Here is an 18,604-nt window from a genome sequence, read left to right on the forward strand (position 1 = left end):
CTGTTGGCGTCAGCACTACCATTGTACCCTGCTGTATAATAAACAATCTTAGACATTTACCAACTGTTGATACAAATGTTAGTCCCTAACCACTTTTTATATGTTTTAAATTTTTGAAATTCAAGTGTACCTGCCGTAACAAAATAAACACTAGACTATCACCAAAAAAAAAAAAAAGACCCAGCAATAAAACTCCTAGGTAGATACCCAAAAGAACTAAAAACAGGAACTCAAATACTTCTACCTTAATGTTTTTAACAGCACTAAAAGCTAACAGGTGGAAATAACCCAGATGTCCATTAATGGATGAACAGGTAAAATGTGTAAATATATACAAGAGAATATTCACCAGTCATAAAAAGGAACGGACTACTGATACACACCTTAATACAGGTGGAACTGAAAACATTATGCCAAGTTAAAGCAGCCAGACAAAAAGCTCATCTACTGTATGACTCTACTTATATGAAACATCCAGAGAGGTAGATCCATGGACACCGAGAGGAGACGGGTATATGTCAGGGTTGGGGAGAGAAGGGATGGGATGACCACCAGGGCTAGGTAGTTTCCTTTTGGAGCAATGAAACTATTTTGAAATTTGCTATCGGTAGTGGTTGCACAATGCTGTGAGTGCACTAAATATCACTGAACTGCACACTCTGAAATACCGTGAATTCTATGTTACATCAATTTAACCTCAATGATTAAAAAAAGATATGACCATTTTTTCTACTAACCCGGTGAATAATTCCAGCAGAGTGAAGGTGCTTGATCCCACACAGCATCTGATAGAGCAGGTAGGACATTCTTTCATGATCTAGCTCCATCTGAATCACTTGACAAAGATTTGCATCCATGAGTTCCATGACTATGTAACTTTATGGGCGAAAAAAGATAACAGCTAAAGAATGCAGTAACAATCAAAGAATAATATGTATCAACAAAATTTTAATTATTACACTTACACATCTTGAAATTCTTCTAGGGATTTCTGTGGTGTAAAAACATTCAAAAGGCCAATTATCTGTGGCAAAAGCAGAGAAATAGAAAATTTTTCATTTGGAAACTGCAAATACATGGATTAAAAAAAAGCCACTCTCTGTATGAAGTTTTTCAAGTCTAATGTTCTAAGCTTAAGTAATCGCCTTATCTTATATATTAAACCTTCATGGCCAGGGCTGGGGGCAGGGAGAGAAGCAGAGCACAGAGGATATTAAGGGCAGAGACAAGACTCTGAATGAGACTATAATAGTAGATATATGCATCATTACACAGTCGTCCAAACCCACAGAATGTACACCAACAAGAGTGAACCCTAAGGCAAACTCTGGACTCTGGGTGATAAGTATATGTCAATGTAGGTTCACTGATTATAAAAAAATGTACCATTCTGGTGGGGGATGTTAATAATGCAGGAAGCTATGCATGTATGCAGGCAGGGGATATATGGGACATCTCTGTACTTTTCTTTAGATTTGCTGTGAACCTAAAACTGCTCTAAAACACAGTCTTATACACACACACACAAACTATACCAACAGAAGAGCTCCAGAAAATCCATTCCATTTATGCACATTCAATTATTATGGACCTATATTATACAGTCCTCTACATAATCTGTAAGCAAATCTTAAGTACTTTCTGCCAGCTTTTATACAACTCAGTACTTTTATAAAACCTCAGCCCTTTTGACTCCTGGTTCTTCATAAAACTGCACTTTCCCAGATTTCCTCATTTCCCATCTAGTTCACCAGTTTATCCATAGGCATGCAATCTTTTCCACTATTCTTTTTCCAATCCTCCTCCCTTCTCTATTTGTACCCTTTTCCTGGGTGATACTATGTATGTTTTTTCCTCCAAATCTATATGGATAATTCCAAATATTCATTAAAGGTTCTTCAGGTTTATGAGTCTCAGATTTTCATTGCTACTTCACATGAGGTCTCTCAAAATAATATAAAATTGAATTCATTATCCTTCCAACCCAAACCTCTTACTTTTCCAGAGTATCTTCTTTTTTACAACAGAAAGCACAGAGTGATTTTTTACTCTTTTTCTCAATATCTGAAAAGTGAAAGTGCAGTCTCTCAGTTGTGTCCAACTCTCTGTGACCCCATGGACCCCATTTGCACCATAATAAATAAAAGAATGCTATCTATGCACTATTATCAGGGTAAATTTCAACCTCTTTTCACCCCCTGTGCTGTTACATATGTTGAGGTGTCTAACATCTCATCTAGACTGTTCATGCTGTAATAACTTCTAACACTTGGTTCCCTAACAATGGTTTTCTGCAAATCCAGCTACCATTTTACTGTCTATGATATATGGTAATAAAAAGATAGTATTACTCACCTTTTCAGAAATCTAAAGCCACCAAAAAAATTTCTAAAACTCCCCTGCAGTACATTCAAAGCCCTCCATGACAGGACAGCAACCCACTTCATCTCTTGCTAAGCCTTCTATTAAACTTGATACTTGAGCAAGAAGGCTGTTTCTCAAAAACTGCCAAGGCCTTTAAACATTCTATTCCCTATGTTTGTCACTTTCTTACTAAATGCTACCAAATCTTCAAGATAGGCTTTTTTCGTAGGATCTGACAATGCCTGGTTCTTGACAGAGTGGAGTAGTCTACTTTGGCCCCACAACATCAATGTTATTATGGCATTTAATACACTGGTGTGCTTTCACAACTGCCTCTTACTCCTTTTCGCAATTCTGACATATAAGAAAATACCTGACACATATTTTTGAAATGTGTTGACAATTATACTTAGAATGTTTTTCTAGACGTAAACTTCATGCAGCAGAGCCCGTGTGAGTCATTTAAGCATGATGCTTTGCTCACAGAAGACATCCAAATACATGTTCAGTACATGTTCAGTGTTAAAATTCTGAAAAATAATTTTCAGATAGGAGAGGGTAAAACAGATTTGTTTAAGACAGAGGAATAAGTATCCAATTGTTCTAAATGAATGCCTCCTAACATGTCTAACCAGATGAACTACACACTTGGAGACTTGGAGAAATAGTAAAACCATTCTCATTAATATCTAGTCAATCCCAGAGTAGAAGTCTGGTATCAAAGGATATCAGTGGTTTCTCAGAACTGAGAACGAGGGAGATGGGGGAATGTGAGCCAAAGGAAGAGGGTTTCTTTGTAAGGTGATGAAGACGCTATAGAACCTACTATGGTGATAGTCACATATATCAGTGAATTAACTGAAAACCAATGAATTAAATGCATTAGTTGTATGTGAATTGTATCATAATAAAGCTGTTACATAAAAAAGATTAAAATGGATAGCTGTCTTCTTTTCCAAAAGAGAAATGAAGAAAATTGCATCAGTTGTGCACTGGACAAACAGAAGTCAAGGGCTGATTAAATGGGTGGCACAGGACCACTGTGAAAGAAGTAAACATTACTAGAAACATGTACAAATTCACTGAGAAACTTCACTTCTGTGAACAGAAACAACGACAGCAATGATAACAAAGAACAGCAACAGATTGGAGAAATGCCACCAGACATATAATATATGGATTTCAGAAAGGCATTTTTTAATGAAAAAATATAAAAGGGTGAAAGTCATATGTCTAAGTTTTTATAACCACTAGAAAATAGAACTGGGAATGTTTTACTAATTTCATTTAAATATTTTTTAAAGTTTCTGCTAAACCGCTTTATCCAATATTATTAAATAAAGTTCCAATGTCAAAGAATAATGGGAACTAATTCATCTATGTGCAAAGATTCCAGTTTTCTGAAATGTCAGCTTAACAGAAAACAAAAAGCAGATGAGATAAACCCCACATAGAGTTCTAAAACATCTACCTGTTTAAAATTCCTCTTGAAAAGTAGATGTCAGAAAATTACACAATCTTCATTTCATAAAGTATTTTTCATCTAATATTTAATAAAGTTGAGAAAAATTTCACAATGCAGATACACTTTTAAGCAATGTTTCAACCCAAAAGAACAACTTAAAACACCTACTATTTTACAAGATTTTGATATTCAGGTATTCATGAGGAGGTCTTGATTTTCCACTTAAGAAATGTTCTGAATGTTCACTTACATTTTTGTGATTTACACATTTCATGAGAACTAGCTCTCTGTAAGCACGCTTAGCATGAGTTTGATTCTGAAATGGCCGACTTAACTTCTTGATTGCAACGTTTCTTTCAAGAATGGCATCATAAGCTGCACTGTAATAAAAAATTTCAAAACAACAAAAATTTAATCAAAAATCTGCAAACTTAATTATGAAACATTCATGTAGATTTCTCACTTTCTCCAAAGATAAATGCAACTCAATCAATTTCCAGCCCTTAGTACTCAACACGTTTCTTAAAATATTAATGGATTAAAAGCAAAAATGAACTGTGAAGAAAGAGGCTGTGTTCACCGGGGGTCACCCCAGACCCACCTGGCACACAATGGGCACATAATGCACAAAGCTGTAACGAGCATTCAAGTCCAACAGACACACCCGAGAGCCTACACGAAGGCCTCACCCAAATCGACATTAAGAAAAGACAGGATAAAAATACATGTGCTCATAAATTCTACTCAAAACACCTGTTGAAGAATCCTACATCGCCTTCTCCTCTTCAGACACAACAAAATGAACACAGAAAGAGCAAAGTACATATAAAGGCATCCATATGAAAGACTATTTTATAAAAGTAAACACAAAATTTGTTTTGGAGGCGCAATTAAAAATCAAGGTATTTATAAATGCTAGATTTCAGGACACCAGAAGCCACCTCATAACTATTAATGAAACACCTATAATTCTGGGAAATATAACACTATATTCATTAACTCTTCATCTCTCTACCATATGACACTGATAAATGGTACATTTCACAAATGGCAGGTCAAAGAAAGTAAAGCACAAGTAAGGTAAAGTGACTAAAAGTTATAGAATAGTATGACTGAAGAGATTTAAAAAATCATTTGGATCACTGCCTGACATAGGGCCAGAGAGGCTAACTAATTTGTTCAAAGTCAGCCAGAAGGTTGAAGGCAAAGCTGAGTCTAGAAGACTGAGACATAAGGTCATGCTTTTCCTGCTGCTGCTGCTAAGTCACTTCAGTCGTGTCCGACTCTGTGTGATCCCATAGATGGCAGCCCACCAGGCTCCCCCGTCCCTGGGATTCTCTAGGCAAGAACACTGGAGTGGGTTGCCATTTCCTTTTCCAATGTATGAAAGTGAAAAGTGAAAGTGAAGTCACTCAGTCGTGTCCGACTCTTCGAGACTCCATGGACTGCAGTCCACCAGGCTCCTCTGTGCATGGGATTTTCCAGGCAAGAGTACTAGAGTGGGGTGCCATTGCCTTCTCCGGCTTTTCATCCTGGACCATTATAAAAGATGATTTCTCTTTATGTAATACTTGGAAAATCAGCATTTGTTGTTGTTTAGTTGCTAAGTTGTATCCAACTCTTTGCAGCCCTATGGACGGTAGCCCGCCATGCTCCTCTGTCCATGGGATTTCCCAGACAAGAATACTGGAGTGTGTTGCGATTTTCTTCTCCAGGTGATCTTTCTGATTCAGGGATAGAACTAACATCTCCTATACCAGCAAGGGGATTCTTTACCACTGAGCCACCAGGGAAGCCCAAAGGTAGCATAATACTGATTAAAATTGTTCTCTAACCTTATTGGAACCTATTTTCCAACCTAAATTATTCTCTAACCTATTCCTAATAGAGGAAAACAATAGAATGGGAAAATAGAGATCTCTTCAAGAAAATTAGAAATGCCCAGGGAACATTTTATGCAAAGATGGGCTCAATAAAGGACAGAAATGGTATGGACTTAACAGAAGCAGAAGATATTAAGAAGAGGTGGCAAGAATACACAGAAGAACTGTACAAAAAAGACTTTCACAACCCAGATAATCAGCATGGTGTGATCACTCACCTAGAGCCAGACATCCTGGAATGTGAAGTCGAGTGGGCCTTAGGAAGTATCACTACGAACAAAGCTAGTGGAGGTGATGGAATTCCAGTTGAGCTCTTTCAAATCCTGAAAGATGATGCTGTGAAAGTGCTGCACTCAATATGTGAACAAATTTGGAAAACTCAGCACTGGCCACAGGACTGGAAAAGGTCAGTTTTCATTCCAATCCCAAAGAAAGGCAACGCCAAAGAATGCTCAAACTACCGCACAACTGCACTCATCTCACACGCTAGTGAAGTAATACTCAAAATTCTCCAAGCCAGGCTTCAGCAGTATGTGAACCGTGAACTTCCAGATGTTCAAGCTGGTTTTAGAAAAGGCAGAGGAACCAGAGATCCAATTGCCAACATCCACTGGATCATTGAAAAAGCAAGAGAATTCCAGAAAAACATCTATTTCTGCTTTACTGACTATGCCAAAGCCTTTGTGTGAAAGGGAAAGTCGCTCAGTCGTGCCCGACTCTTTGCGACCCCATGGATTATACAGTCCATGGAATTCTCCAGGCCAGAATACTGGAGTGGGTAGCCTTTCCCTTCTCCAGGGGATCTTCCTGACCCAGGAATCAAACCAGGGTCTCTGGCATGGCAGGCAGATTCTTTACCAACTGAGCTATGAGGGAAGCCCTCACAGCTTGACTGTGTGGATCACAATAAACTGTGGAAAATTCTGAAAGAGATGGGAATACCAGACTACCTCTCCTGCCTCTTGAGAAACTTTCAGGTAGGTCAGGAAGCAACACTTAGAACTGGACATGGAACAACAGACTGGTTCCAGAGAGGAAAAGGAGTACGTCAAGGCTGTATATTGTCACCCTGCTTATTTAACTTATATGCAGAGTACATCATGAGAAACGCTGGGCTGGAAGAAGCACAAGTTGGAATCAAGATTGCCGAGAGAAATATCAATAACCTCAGATATGCAGATGACACCACCCTTATGGCAGAGAGTAAAGAAGAACTAAAGAGCCTCTTGATGGAAGTGAGAGAGGAGAGTGAAAAAGTTGGCTTAAAGCTCAACATTCAGAAAACTAAGATCATGGCATCTGGTCCCATCACTTCATAGCAAAAAGATGGGGAAACAGTGGAAACAGTGGCTGACTATTTTTTTAGGCTCCAAAATCACTGCAGATGGTGATTGCAACCATGAAACCTAAGACGCTTACTTCTTGGAAGGAAAGTTATGACCAACCTAGACAGCATATTAAAACGCAGGGACATTACTTTGTCAACAAAGGTCCGTCTAGTCAAGGCTATGGTTTTTCCAGTGGTCATGTATGGATGTGAGTTGGACTGTAAAGAAAGCTGAGCACTGAAGAATTGATGCTTTTCAAGTGTGGTGTTGGAGAAGACTCTTGAAAGTCCCTTGGACTGCAAGGAGATCCATCCAGTTCAACATAAAAGAGATCACTCCTGGGTATTCATTGGAAGGACTGATGTTGAAGCTCAAACTCCAATACTCTGGCCAACTCATGCGAAGAGCTGACTGATTTGAAAAGACCCTGACGCTGGGAAAGATTGAGGGCAGGAGGAGAAGGGGACAACAGAGGATGAGATGGTTGGATGGCATCACCGACTCAATGGACATGAATTTGGGCGAACTCCGGGAGTTGGTGATGGACAGGGAGGCCTGGTGTGCTGTGGTTCATGCGTTTGCAAAGAGTCAGACATGACTGAGGGACTGGACTAATTGGAAACTTGAGTTTTTTTGGTGGTTATTTTACTGTATTAAATATAGCGAAGAAATTATGTATTAAGAAATTGGCACTGCATAAAAGGATACATCTGTACATTCTATTACCATAACTATTGCCTATATACATATATATATACATACACATACCAAAACGTATTATTTTTATTAGAAAGTGCCATTATTTACAGATATGTTTTTCCCAAATTAAAAAAAAAAAAGGGCAAAACAAAAAAAAACAGAGGTCATGCAAATGTTTAGAAGTTTTGATTGTTTCAGATAAAGCATGTTTTATTTTTAACCATTAACTTCATTCCTATTAATTTTTTATCTACTGTATCAAAGTAATCTTTCAAAGTCTAAAATTGAAAAATACAAGTATCTCATTGAACTATTTTGTATCCAAGGAAGTTAGATTTCTAATTATTGATTCTTAAACGTGCACAAATTAGAAACACCTGGGTATTCAGAGGCCCCAATCCAGACCCAATGAATCTTACTATCTAAAACTGGGGCCCAAAATAATGTCTTTAAAAAAAAATTAAGTTCTCCAGTTGATTCTGACAATAAGACAACAGTGCCTTTAAAAAAGTTATTATTTGTCTATTTCATAGTCATGTTTTGGAAGGAATAATCAAAAATTTGAAGGCATTTATTCCTTAGGACTGGTGTTACTTTCCAAAGCAATTAAAAAAAAAATTCTGGTACATAAATTTCAAAAAGCACTTACCTGAGGATTAAGTGAAGGTACCTATTGAGGCAGTCCAAGTGCAGGTTGGAAAAGAATTTCCAGACACAGAGTATTTCAGAAGGGAGTGAGTTTATTAAGCACATAGAGCAGAGATCATACGGGCACTGCAAGCGCGGTGGACTGGGGAGAGTCTACAGTTTTCGTGAGCTCACAGCCCATTTTTACAGCCTCAACATAAAGGAAATTCCTAGGTGACTGGCTGGGGTGCTACAGGTGTTTACTGGAGTGGGCATCGTTGCCCAATTTGGAGTCAGGAAGCTTGTCGGCGATGATCGGGGGCTCCTGGCGACAGTTACAAAGGGGCTCATTTAGCTTTGGAGATGACCCTGGTCCTAGGTCCTGCTTCTGTGGCCTTGGGGCACGACTCAACAGTACAGAAACTACATTTTTCAAATACCATTAACCATTTTATAAATAATATATTCCTCACAACAACCATGCATATATTAGGTGGGAAAATAGGCTACAGAAGAGTAAATTTGCCATGCGTCACAAAGTTAATAAATCAAAGAGCTAGAATCTGAATCAAGAGTTTGCTTTCAAAATTCTTACAACATTGATAATTACCACATTATTTTATTCAAATTTAACTTGTGGTTAAATGTGATTAGTTAAAATGATAACCAGTCAGCCAATAATGCTTTGTAAAATGACCCAGCTTCTGTAATTTGTGACAGTATAAATTACAGCCCATAAATTAAGAATACAGAAAAGAGAATAGATATTTTTGTTGTTGCTGTTCCCTCACTAGATCATGTCTGACTCTTCGTGGACCCATGGACTGCAGTATACCAGGCTCCTCTGTCCTCCACTATCCCCCGGAATTTACTCAAATTCATGCCTGTTAAAAGTTGGTGGTGTTACTGTTCCCATTACACAAATTTACTGATTCTAATATTTCACCATTTTTCTACTGAAGTTTTTTAAAAGAAATATATTATTATAGGTAAAGCCCTTTCCTTTGCCCTTATTCTCAGAGGTAAGTACTACTCTGAGTTTGGTGTTTATGAATGTTTTTACATCTTTGCATTCATCAATTCTACATGATATTGCTTTATATATTCTAAACTACATATATATGTATATTCTACATCTTGCTTTTAAACTCAACATTACCTTTCTGATTATCCTTGTCGATACATACAGCTCGTTCATTTTAAATGGTACACAGCACTCCACTGTGCTTCTCTTCTCCTACTGACAGATTCGATACTATTCCCAACTTTGCTATTGTAAATGGTACTGCAAAGGACCGTGCTAGATATGTCTCTTTCTGGACATACGCAAGAGCTGTGTGCAAGAGTTTTTCTTGAACCTCGAAGAACTGCAGGATTGTAAACACTTAGGATTTTTAATAGATTCAAAAACAAATCTGGTCCGAGAAGAGGTAATACAGATATAATTATGCTTGAGTGAGGCTTAGACTCCCCAACACTAGCTTATTATGCTAATTTATCATTAACAGAACTGTCCCAAAGAGTGTTTTGATTTTCAGTTTATAAGGAATCATAATGATCTATAAAGCCTAGGTCTTTTGTAGAAATTAGCTTGTAAATCAATTTTAAAGATACATATAGTTTTGAAATACATACGATGAGACGTTAGCTGACTTTATTCCCCAGTGTAAAATAAGATTTATGAAATTCCAGAATTTCATTACAGTGTAAAAGTGATGATTAAGTGAAGCGTCTTACTGAACAGTTAGTTATGGGAATAGACATAGAATTAATAAGCATGCCACTTATTCATTCCTGATACAGATATTTGTCTTTACGTGGCTTAAGACCAAGTATTTAATCATGATTTACACTTAGGGATGACAGAGCTGATTTATAAAGTTATGTTTTCTGAATAATAATAAAAAACCTTAATGTCAGAAGAAAACAACTTATTATTACAGCTTTAATTTTATAGTTTTAATTTAATTTTTTGAGGCAAGCTAAACATTTACCATGGAATTTATGAGAGGAGAAAACAAAGCAGTTAATGATTTTTTTGCCTAACTTTGGAAGTAAAAACTTACCATACTATTCCTTGGGCTCCTGAACCTATAGGTTTTAAATTCTGATACCGTTTCAGGACTGTGAATGTAGAATCTCCAATCTCTACACTATAAAAATTGCTGTCACGCTTGCTTCTGCTCATGGTGGCAAGCAATTAATTTAATGGCTTCATCCAAAAATTCACCACAAAGCTGCAAAATGGAACAAAATGTGATGTTAACAAAATGAATTTGCTTAATCTTAAAATTCAAGTCATTACTCTGTTCACAGATTGCTAGATCATGTTAAAAGAGCTGCTTCATTACAAATCACAGTTAGAAAGAAAAAATACCACAGAGCCTAGTTAGCATCTGTTACACTTAGAAATAACTGATAGTTTAAAAAAGACAAAAACAAAAAAGGCAAATATTATAACTAAACATGTTTTTAAGATCACTTACAGTTTAAAGATTTAAACTAGTCCTTTTCATGTGTTGATTATAGTGTTAAAATCTTAATTTTTGTAACTGATAAACTTTCATTCAAAAACAGTCCCCCATCTGACTAAGTGCATGTGGAAGGAACAGCAAACTGGCAGGCCAGTCGTCTCCTATCCTCCTGCCAAACAAGCAGAGCACCTGCTGCCGCTGCGGCAGCTCCTGACGCCCAGCAGCAACATCTGGGTGTGCTGTCTGTGCTGAGGCTGTCATGGCTGAAAAATGAGAATAGGATAGAAAATACAAGATTAAAAAAAGAGATAAGGTAAAATTACTTTAAAAATAAGAAAATACAAGTGAGAGAAGCATTTAGTATCCTGAGATAGGAAACAAAACAGTACTGCTTTAAACTGCTTGGGTCACCTAAAGCATAACCTAAGTTCTGACCACAGTCTTTTTTTTTTAACCATTTGTCTGATTAAAGCCAAAGCAGTCTTTTTCTACCCATCTGAGTACTGGTTACTGACAAACCTCATTACCTATCCTTACTAGACAAAACCAGCCTATTGTTAAATGCACGCAAACGATGTCCCTGGTGGTCCAAGGTTGAGGCTCTGTGCTTTCAGTGCAGGGGTACAGGTTTGATCCCTGGCCACAGGGAACTAGGACCCTACATGGCATGAACTACAGCCAAAAGATAAAACAAAATTAAATGAGTCTTAAAATGCATGCCATACAGTTCCGTATCCCAGGATAAGCTGAGAAGCCAATGAGATCTAAAGGACTTCTCATGCGTATGGTCTTCAGACAATGCTAACAAGAGAAACAACAAACGCCCGAGCTCTGCTGAGACTTCTAACGCAAAGATTTAATCTGAAGTGTGCTAAATGCTTACTGTGTGTCAGGCACTACGATGTACCCTGGGGCCACATCATGTGGCGCTTCAAGAACCGGTTACTAAGAGCTGAATTCGTAAGAGTAGGATAGAAACCACCAGAAAGTTAAAGTACAGAATAAGAGAGTGCCTTGACCAGCTGCTACTTGGAGGTTACACTATTAGAGGAGAGGGAGCAAGAGCTGGAAGAAGAAAACTAGTGAGTTACTGAATACAAATGAAAGAAATAAAATGAATAAGTTTTAGATATGTGGAGTTAAAAATAAAAGTTAAACAAAAAGTACAAACAGTATAGGCTTTAAAGGAGAAATAAATTAATTGAAAGCAATTGAGAAGGTAAAGAAACTAATTAGACAAAAGAAAAGCCCAGAGGAACATCTCCAAAATCAATAACTGAACTAGTCATGTAATACTCCAGAGAATACTGTCTGAAACCAAAAGTCTCATTAACTTTGCCTAGGTTGAAAGACCCTAGACTTGTCAATTTCTACAAAAAAGCCTGTGGATACACTGATTGGAACTGTACTGAGTAACAAACATCAATTTGGGGAGAAATGATACTATAACAATTTTGAGTTTTCTGATACTCATTTCAGTTTTCTGATCCATATTCATGATATTCATTCATTCACTTGGTTCTTCTTTAAGCTCCCTCAGCAACATTTTATAGGTTCCAATATACAGATCTTGCAAAATTCTGTTCAGCTTCTTCATAGTATTAACAACTTTTACATGCTATTGTGGATGTTTTTATTTTCACTTAAATTTCAGTTGTTCATTGCTAGTACAAAGAAATACAAGTTGTATAATAACTTCATACTAAGCTCACTTGTTACTTACTTAGTAGACTTTTTTTGTTCTACATACGCAAGCAGTTCCTTCTTCATTTCCAGTTGGGATGGCTTTGACTTCCTTTGCTTTCCTCACTACAATGACTATAATCCTGAAAAGAAGTGGTATGACCAAACATCAGTCCCCATTCCCTATCAGGGGTAAAGCATTCAGTCTTATACCACTGAATGTGATGTAAAGTGTGATACAAATTATTGGACTTTACTAGATGCCTTTAACAGGCTAAGAAAGTCCCCCTCCAAGCCCTAGTTGACTGAGTTTCTATCACTATAGAACATTTAATTTTGTCAAATGATTTTCCTGAATCTATTCCAGTAATCACAGTTTTTCCTTCTTACTTAGTAGGTTCATATAGTGAATTACACTAACTGATTTTCAAAACTTAAACCAAACTTATATTCCTGTAACAAATCTTACTTGGTCAAAGTGTTATCCTTTTTTTGTTTTTAATAACTACTGATTCAGTCCCATCACATCATGGCAAATAGATGGAGAAACAATGGAAAAACACTGATAGACTTTAATTTCTTGGGCTCCAAAATCACTGCAAATGGTGACTGCAACCAGAAATTAACAGATGCTTGCTAAACTTAGCAGTGGCCACAGGACTGGAAAAGGTCAGTTTTCATTCCAATCCCAAAGAAAGGCAATGCCAAAGAATGCTCAAACTACCACACAATTGCACTCATCTCACACACTAGTGAAGTAATGCTCAAAATTCTCCAAGCCAGGCTTCAGCAATACATGAACTGTGAACTTCCAGATGTTCAAGTTGGTTTTAGAAAAGGCAGAGGAACCAGAGATCAAATTACCAACATGTGCTGGATCATGGAAAAAGCAAGAGAGTTCCAGAAAAACATCTATTTCTGCTTTATTGACTATGCCAAAGCCTTTGACTGTGTCGAGCACAATAAACTACAAAATTTTGAAAGAGATGGGAATACCAGAACACCTTTTCTGCCTCTTGAGAAACCAGCATGCAGGTCAGGAAGCAACAGTTAGAACTGGACATGGAACAACAGACTGGTTCCAAATAGGAAAAGGAGTACGTCAAGGCTGTATATTGTCACCCTGCTTATTTAACTTCTATGCAAAGTACATCATGAGAAACACTGGGCTGGAAGAAGCACAAGCTGGAATCAAGACTGCCGGGAGAAATATCAATAACCTCAGATATGCAGATGACACCACCCTTATGGCAGAAAGTGAAGAGGAACTAAAAGCCTTTTGATGAAGGTGAAAGAGGAGAGTGAAAAAGTTGGCTTAAAGCTCAACATTCAGAAAATGAAGATCATGGCATTTGGTCCCATCACTTCATGGCAAATAGATGGGGAAAAAGTGGAAACAGTGGCTGACTTTATTTCTGGGGGCTCCAAAATCACTGCAGATGGTGATTGCAGCCATGAAATTAAAAGACACTCATTTCTTGGAAGGAAAGTTATGACCAACCTAGACAGCATATTCAAAAGCAGAGACATTACTTTTCCAACAAAGGTCCATCTAGTCAAAGCTATGGTTTTTCCAGTGGTCATGTATGGATGTGAGAGGTGGACTATAAAGAAAGCTGAGCACCAAAGAATTGATGCTTTTGAACTGTGGTGTTGGAGAAGACTCTTGAAAGTCCCTTGGACTGCAAGGAGATTCAACCAGTCCTTCCTAAAGGAGATCAGTCCTGGGTGTTCATTGGAAGGACTGATGCTGAAACTCCAATACTTCAGCCACCTGATGCGAAGAGGTGACTCATTTGAAAAGAAGGACCCTGATATTGGGAAAGATTGAAGGCAGGAGGCAAAGGGGATGACAGAGGATGAAATGGTTGGCTGGCATTATTGACTCAATGGACATGAGTTTGGGTAAACCCCAGGAGTAGATGATGAACAGGGACGCCTGGTGCACTGCAGTCTGTGGGGTGGCAAAGAGTCGGACATAACTGAGTGACTGAACTGAACTGGCTAGCATTTTATCACTACTATCAACCTTTTTAAAAAGCCAGGTTTTAATTTCTGATTTTCTTTCTTTTGTACTTTTGTATTTCTTTGGTTTCTGCTTTTGCCTTTACTCCTCCTTTTGTTTTGGCATTACTCTTATTCTTTAGTTTCTTTAAACAGAAGCTTAAGAGTAATGATTTGAGAACTGCTTTTTATAATATGCACACTTAATACTATTAATTTACCCTTAAAGCAGCACTTTATAGCTTCATTCTACAATTTTTTACCGTATCTATATTTAATTATAAAAAAGTAAAATTTTATATAGAGCTTACTTTATGCTATGTCCTATTTCAAGTGTTTAATAAATACTCTTTTACCCTCACAACAGTCCTATGAGGGTTTTCTATTAATAACTGCTTATGGCTAGAGAGTAAATTCAGTCCCTGCTACCGCATCTTATTGGAAGCCCCACACACTGCTTCTGTCTGATGCTGCATTACATTAAGAAAGGACCTATTGTTTTTTTCATTTTACAGGTGATAAAACTGAGTCTTAATGATTACAAAGTTAGTAAGGAGTAAAGTGAGGGGTTTTTGTGTGTTGTTTGTTTTGTTTTGAGTCCTTCATCCATGTACTATATATACTGAGTCCAAAATAAACCAGTCTTGGTGCTGAAGAAGATATAAAGGAAGAGGAGAAGTTATAAACACGTTACACATGTTAAGCATGTTGAGATAGATCCCTGAGACATCCAAACGGAAATATCAATTTGTTAGCTAGATACAGAACTGAACCTCAAGGAGATGTCTGGGTGAAAGATACAAATTTAAGAGTTGGCATTGTTATTAAAGCAATGAGAAAGAATGGTATTACTCAAGAGGATGTTGTAGCAAGAAAACCTTGAGTCAGCTTTGTGGATACCCACAATTTAATGAGCAATTAGAGAAAGATAAGCCAACAAAGAAGTCAGTGAAGATGTAGCCAGAGACAGATAGAAAATGAGGAGAATACACTGAAGAAGCCAAAGGAAGAGTGTTTTAAAGAACAGAGTGGCCAAAAGTATTGAATGCTATAGAAATGTCAACTAAGCGGAGTGATGGGAGTAGAAACTAGACTGGAATGAGCTTAGGTGAGAATTACAAAGTGGGTGTAACTATTTCTTTAGAGAACTTTAGCAAAGAAGATGAGAGGAAATTGATGGAGAATGATATATGGTCAAGAAAAGATGACCAGATTAGATACAATATATAACATTCTACAGCATAGCATGCATAACATATATAATACAAAGACAACCTGAGCATATTTATCTGTTAACAGAAAGGACTGCAAAAGGTGGGAAGGGTGAGATGAGGAGAATGAAAAAGAAAACTAAGGTTTCAGTTAGAATAATCTCTCTGAAAACATGGAAAGAAATGGGATCCACAGCATGTGTATGGCCATACAGACAAAAATACGAAAGTAGCAGTGCCACCAGAAAGTGCCTTCAGAAGACTAAGGCAGAAGGGACAATTTCCAAGGCACCCTTGCATTAAGGATACCGGGGAGACTTAGAGAGGGTGCATTTGGCATACTATTCGCTCCATGATGAAGCAGAAGCAGGAAGAGTGTGAGGAGGCAATGATACGGAGTCTGATAACTCATTCCCCTACTCAAAAAGGCCTCTTTGTGGATTAAAAACAACAAAAGTATAAGTAGAGAATTTAGATGTGACTGCTTACGTGGCTCATAGGAAACAGAGAAAAAACAGGCATTTATTATGCCACTTAATAGATGAGTAACTTAGGCTGCTGCTAAGTCACTTCAGTCATGTCCCACTCTGTGCGACCCCATAGGCGGCAGCCCACCAGGCTCCCCCGTCCCTGGGATTCTCCAGGCAAGAACACTGGAGTGGGTTGCCACTTCCTTCTCCAATGCATGAAAGTGAAAAGTGAAAGTGAAGTCGCTCAGTTGTGTCCGACTCTTCGAGACCCCATGGACTGCAGCCTACCAGGCTCCTCCGCTCATGGGATTTTCCAGGCAAGAGTACTGGAGTGGGGTGCCACTGCCTTCTCCGTAACTTAGGCTAAAAGTGATTAACATGCAACAGAATGTTGTAGACATGATGAATTTCAGCTTTAGCTTTCAAAATATTCCTCTGCAAGAACACTACACTCATGTCAACGTGGCTAAACTAGCACTCCCAAACTCCCATGCTCTGATTTACTAATTTCCCTTTCTTTTTTGGGGAAATATTTTTCACCTCTTTTTTTTGTATCTATGTAAATTATATCTACAGAGAGAGAGAGAGAGAGAGAGAAAGTCGCTCAGTCGTGTCCAGCTCTTTGTGACCCCATGCACTGTAGCCTACCGGGCTCCTTCATCCATGGGGTTTTCCAGGCAACAGTACTGGAATGGGTTGCCATTTCCTTCTCCAGCGGATCTTCACGACCCAGGGACTGAACCCAGGTCTCCCGCATTGCAGGCAGACATTTTACCATCTGAGCCACCAGGGAAGCCTTCTATCTACCAAAGACTAGTTTAAAAATAATATTAATGAGGCCTTTTCCAGCTTGAATCTAATTTCTCATCAAAACTACCTTGCTGTATACTTGGATACGCATATTTTACTACCAGACTGTGTGGTCTTTCTGAGGGTAAGGACTGTGTCTCCTACACCTTCAGATTTACAAAACACGTCAGCTCTTCAAAAGAGGTAAAATTTAATAACTGCTAAAAATGTTAACCAAGAACATGAACCTTTTTAAAGTAACAAATTAAAGTGTTCTGTTTATCTTTACCACTGTTTTCCTTCATAAGTAGGGGAAAAAAAAAAAGACTGAATTAGGTTTTTATGACCGAAGGTTTACTTCTGTAATGTCTATACAAACAAACAAGACTCAACTGCTATCAGGCCGGTCATCCATGTAATGGTTGGTCTGGTGAGCCTGAATGTAGAGACAAACAAATTAAACTCAGCAGTTTTATAAAAAGTACTTAGGGAAAAAAGAGTGAGTTCTATAGAGCCATAAAGCCAGGCCTCACAGACAAAGGGAAATAATTCAGGCAATGCAATGAAGTTCAGAATTCAAGACAGCTTTAATCATCACATAATCTTAATAAGAAGTCTCTGGGGTTGAAGTGGAGCTTATCCATCTTTACTCATTTTGTTTTTATGGCTACCAACGGTGATGGTTAACTCTGCATGTCAAAGTCATGTTAACTCTGACTAGGCCACAGGTACACAGATACTTGTGAAACATTACTCGAGGTGATTCTGCGAGGGTGTTTGGATGACTTTAACATTTAAGTCAACTGACTGAGTACAGCAAACCGCTCTCCTTAAAGTTGGCAGGCCACATCCAGTCTGCTGAAGGCCTGAATAAAAACAAAAAAGTTTATTATACTGCAAGTAGAAGGGAATTCCTCCTGCTTGACTGTCTTCAGGATGGGATATCGTTTTTTTCATGCTCTCAGCCCAGAACTGAAATAGTGATTATTTCTGAGTCTCGAGCCTGCTGGCCTTCAGGCTAGAACTTACATCATCAGCTTTTCTGGGTGTTAGGCCTTTACACTTGTGTTACATCAGCTTTCCTGGGTCTCCAGCACGCCAACTCAGATCCTGGAACTTGTCAGCATCCATTCATAGTCTCTCTCTCCCTCCCTTCCTATCCATCTATCCAGCCACTCACCCAACATCTAGGTTCTGTTTCTCTGGAGAACCTTAACTAACATAACATCTCATTCTACTCTGAAGGTTTCTTCTGTGTAACTCCTGGCTTCTCATGGTGGCTGCATGCTGCCTTTTCTCTCTTCATCTGACTCTGCTCAAACATCAGCTTCTCAGAAATGCCTTACATGACTGTGTGTGTGTGCTCAGTCACTCAGTCGTGTCTGACTCTTTGTGGTCCCATGGACTGTAGCCCACAAGGCTCCTCTGTCCATGGAATTTTCCAAACAAGAGTACTGGAATGGGTTGCCAATTCCTACTCCAGGGGACCTTCCCAACCCAGGGACTGAACCCACATCTCTCACATCTTCTGCACAGGCAGGCGGGCTCTTTGCCACAAGCATCACCTGGGAAGCCCTGTCTTACATGATTAGCCTATCTAAACTAGC

General features: G+C 38.3%; 1 protein-coding gene across 16 annotated transcripts in view; it reads right to left on the reverse strand.

Annotated features, from left to right (window-relative positions):
- MAPK8 (mitogen-activated protein kinase 8) overlaps positions 1 to 18,604 on the reverse strand; it is a 100,540-nt gene that overhangs the window by 24,711 nt on the left and 57,225 nt on the right. For 4 of the 16 annotated variants that reach the window (XM_086381258.1, XM_086381264.1, XM_086381261.1 and 1 more), the window contains exons 2-7: positions 12,564 to 12,666; positions 10,853 to 11,103; positions 10,433 to 10,603; positions 4,080 to 4,209; positions 966 to 1,024; positions 738 to 876 (exon numbers count right to left, since the gene is read on the reverse strand). In XM_086381258.1, the coding sequence (XP_086237384.1) occupies positions 738 to 876; positions 966 to 1,024; positions 4,080 to 4,209; positions 10,433 to 10,554 (450 nt within the window). In that variant the 5' untranslated portion in view covers positions 10,555 to 10,603; positions 10,853 to 11,103; positions 12,564 to 12,666. The remainder of the gene's footprint in view (positions 1 to 737; positions 877 to 965; positions 1,025 to 4,079; positions 4,210 to 10,432; positions 10,604 to 10,852; positions 11,104 to 12,563; positions 12,667 to 18,604) is intronic. The other 12 variants (XM_086381255.1, XM_086381262.1, XM_086381259.1 and 9 more) reach the window with 3 other exon arrangements.

Source organism: Bos grunniens, chromosome 28 (assembly GCF_055505025.1).
Source record: "Bos grunniens cultivar Pamir isolate PY7600 chromosome 28, Bosgru_T2T1.0, whole genome shotgun sequence".
Taxonomy (NCBI): Eukaryota; Metazoa; Chordata; class Mammalia; order Artiodactyla; family Bovidae; genus Bos; species Bos grunniens.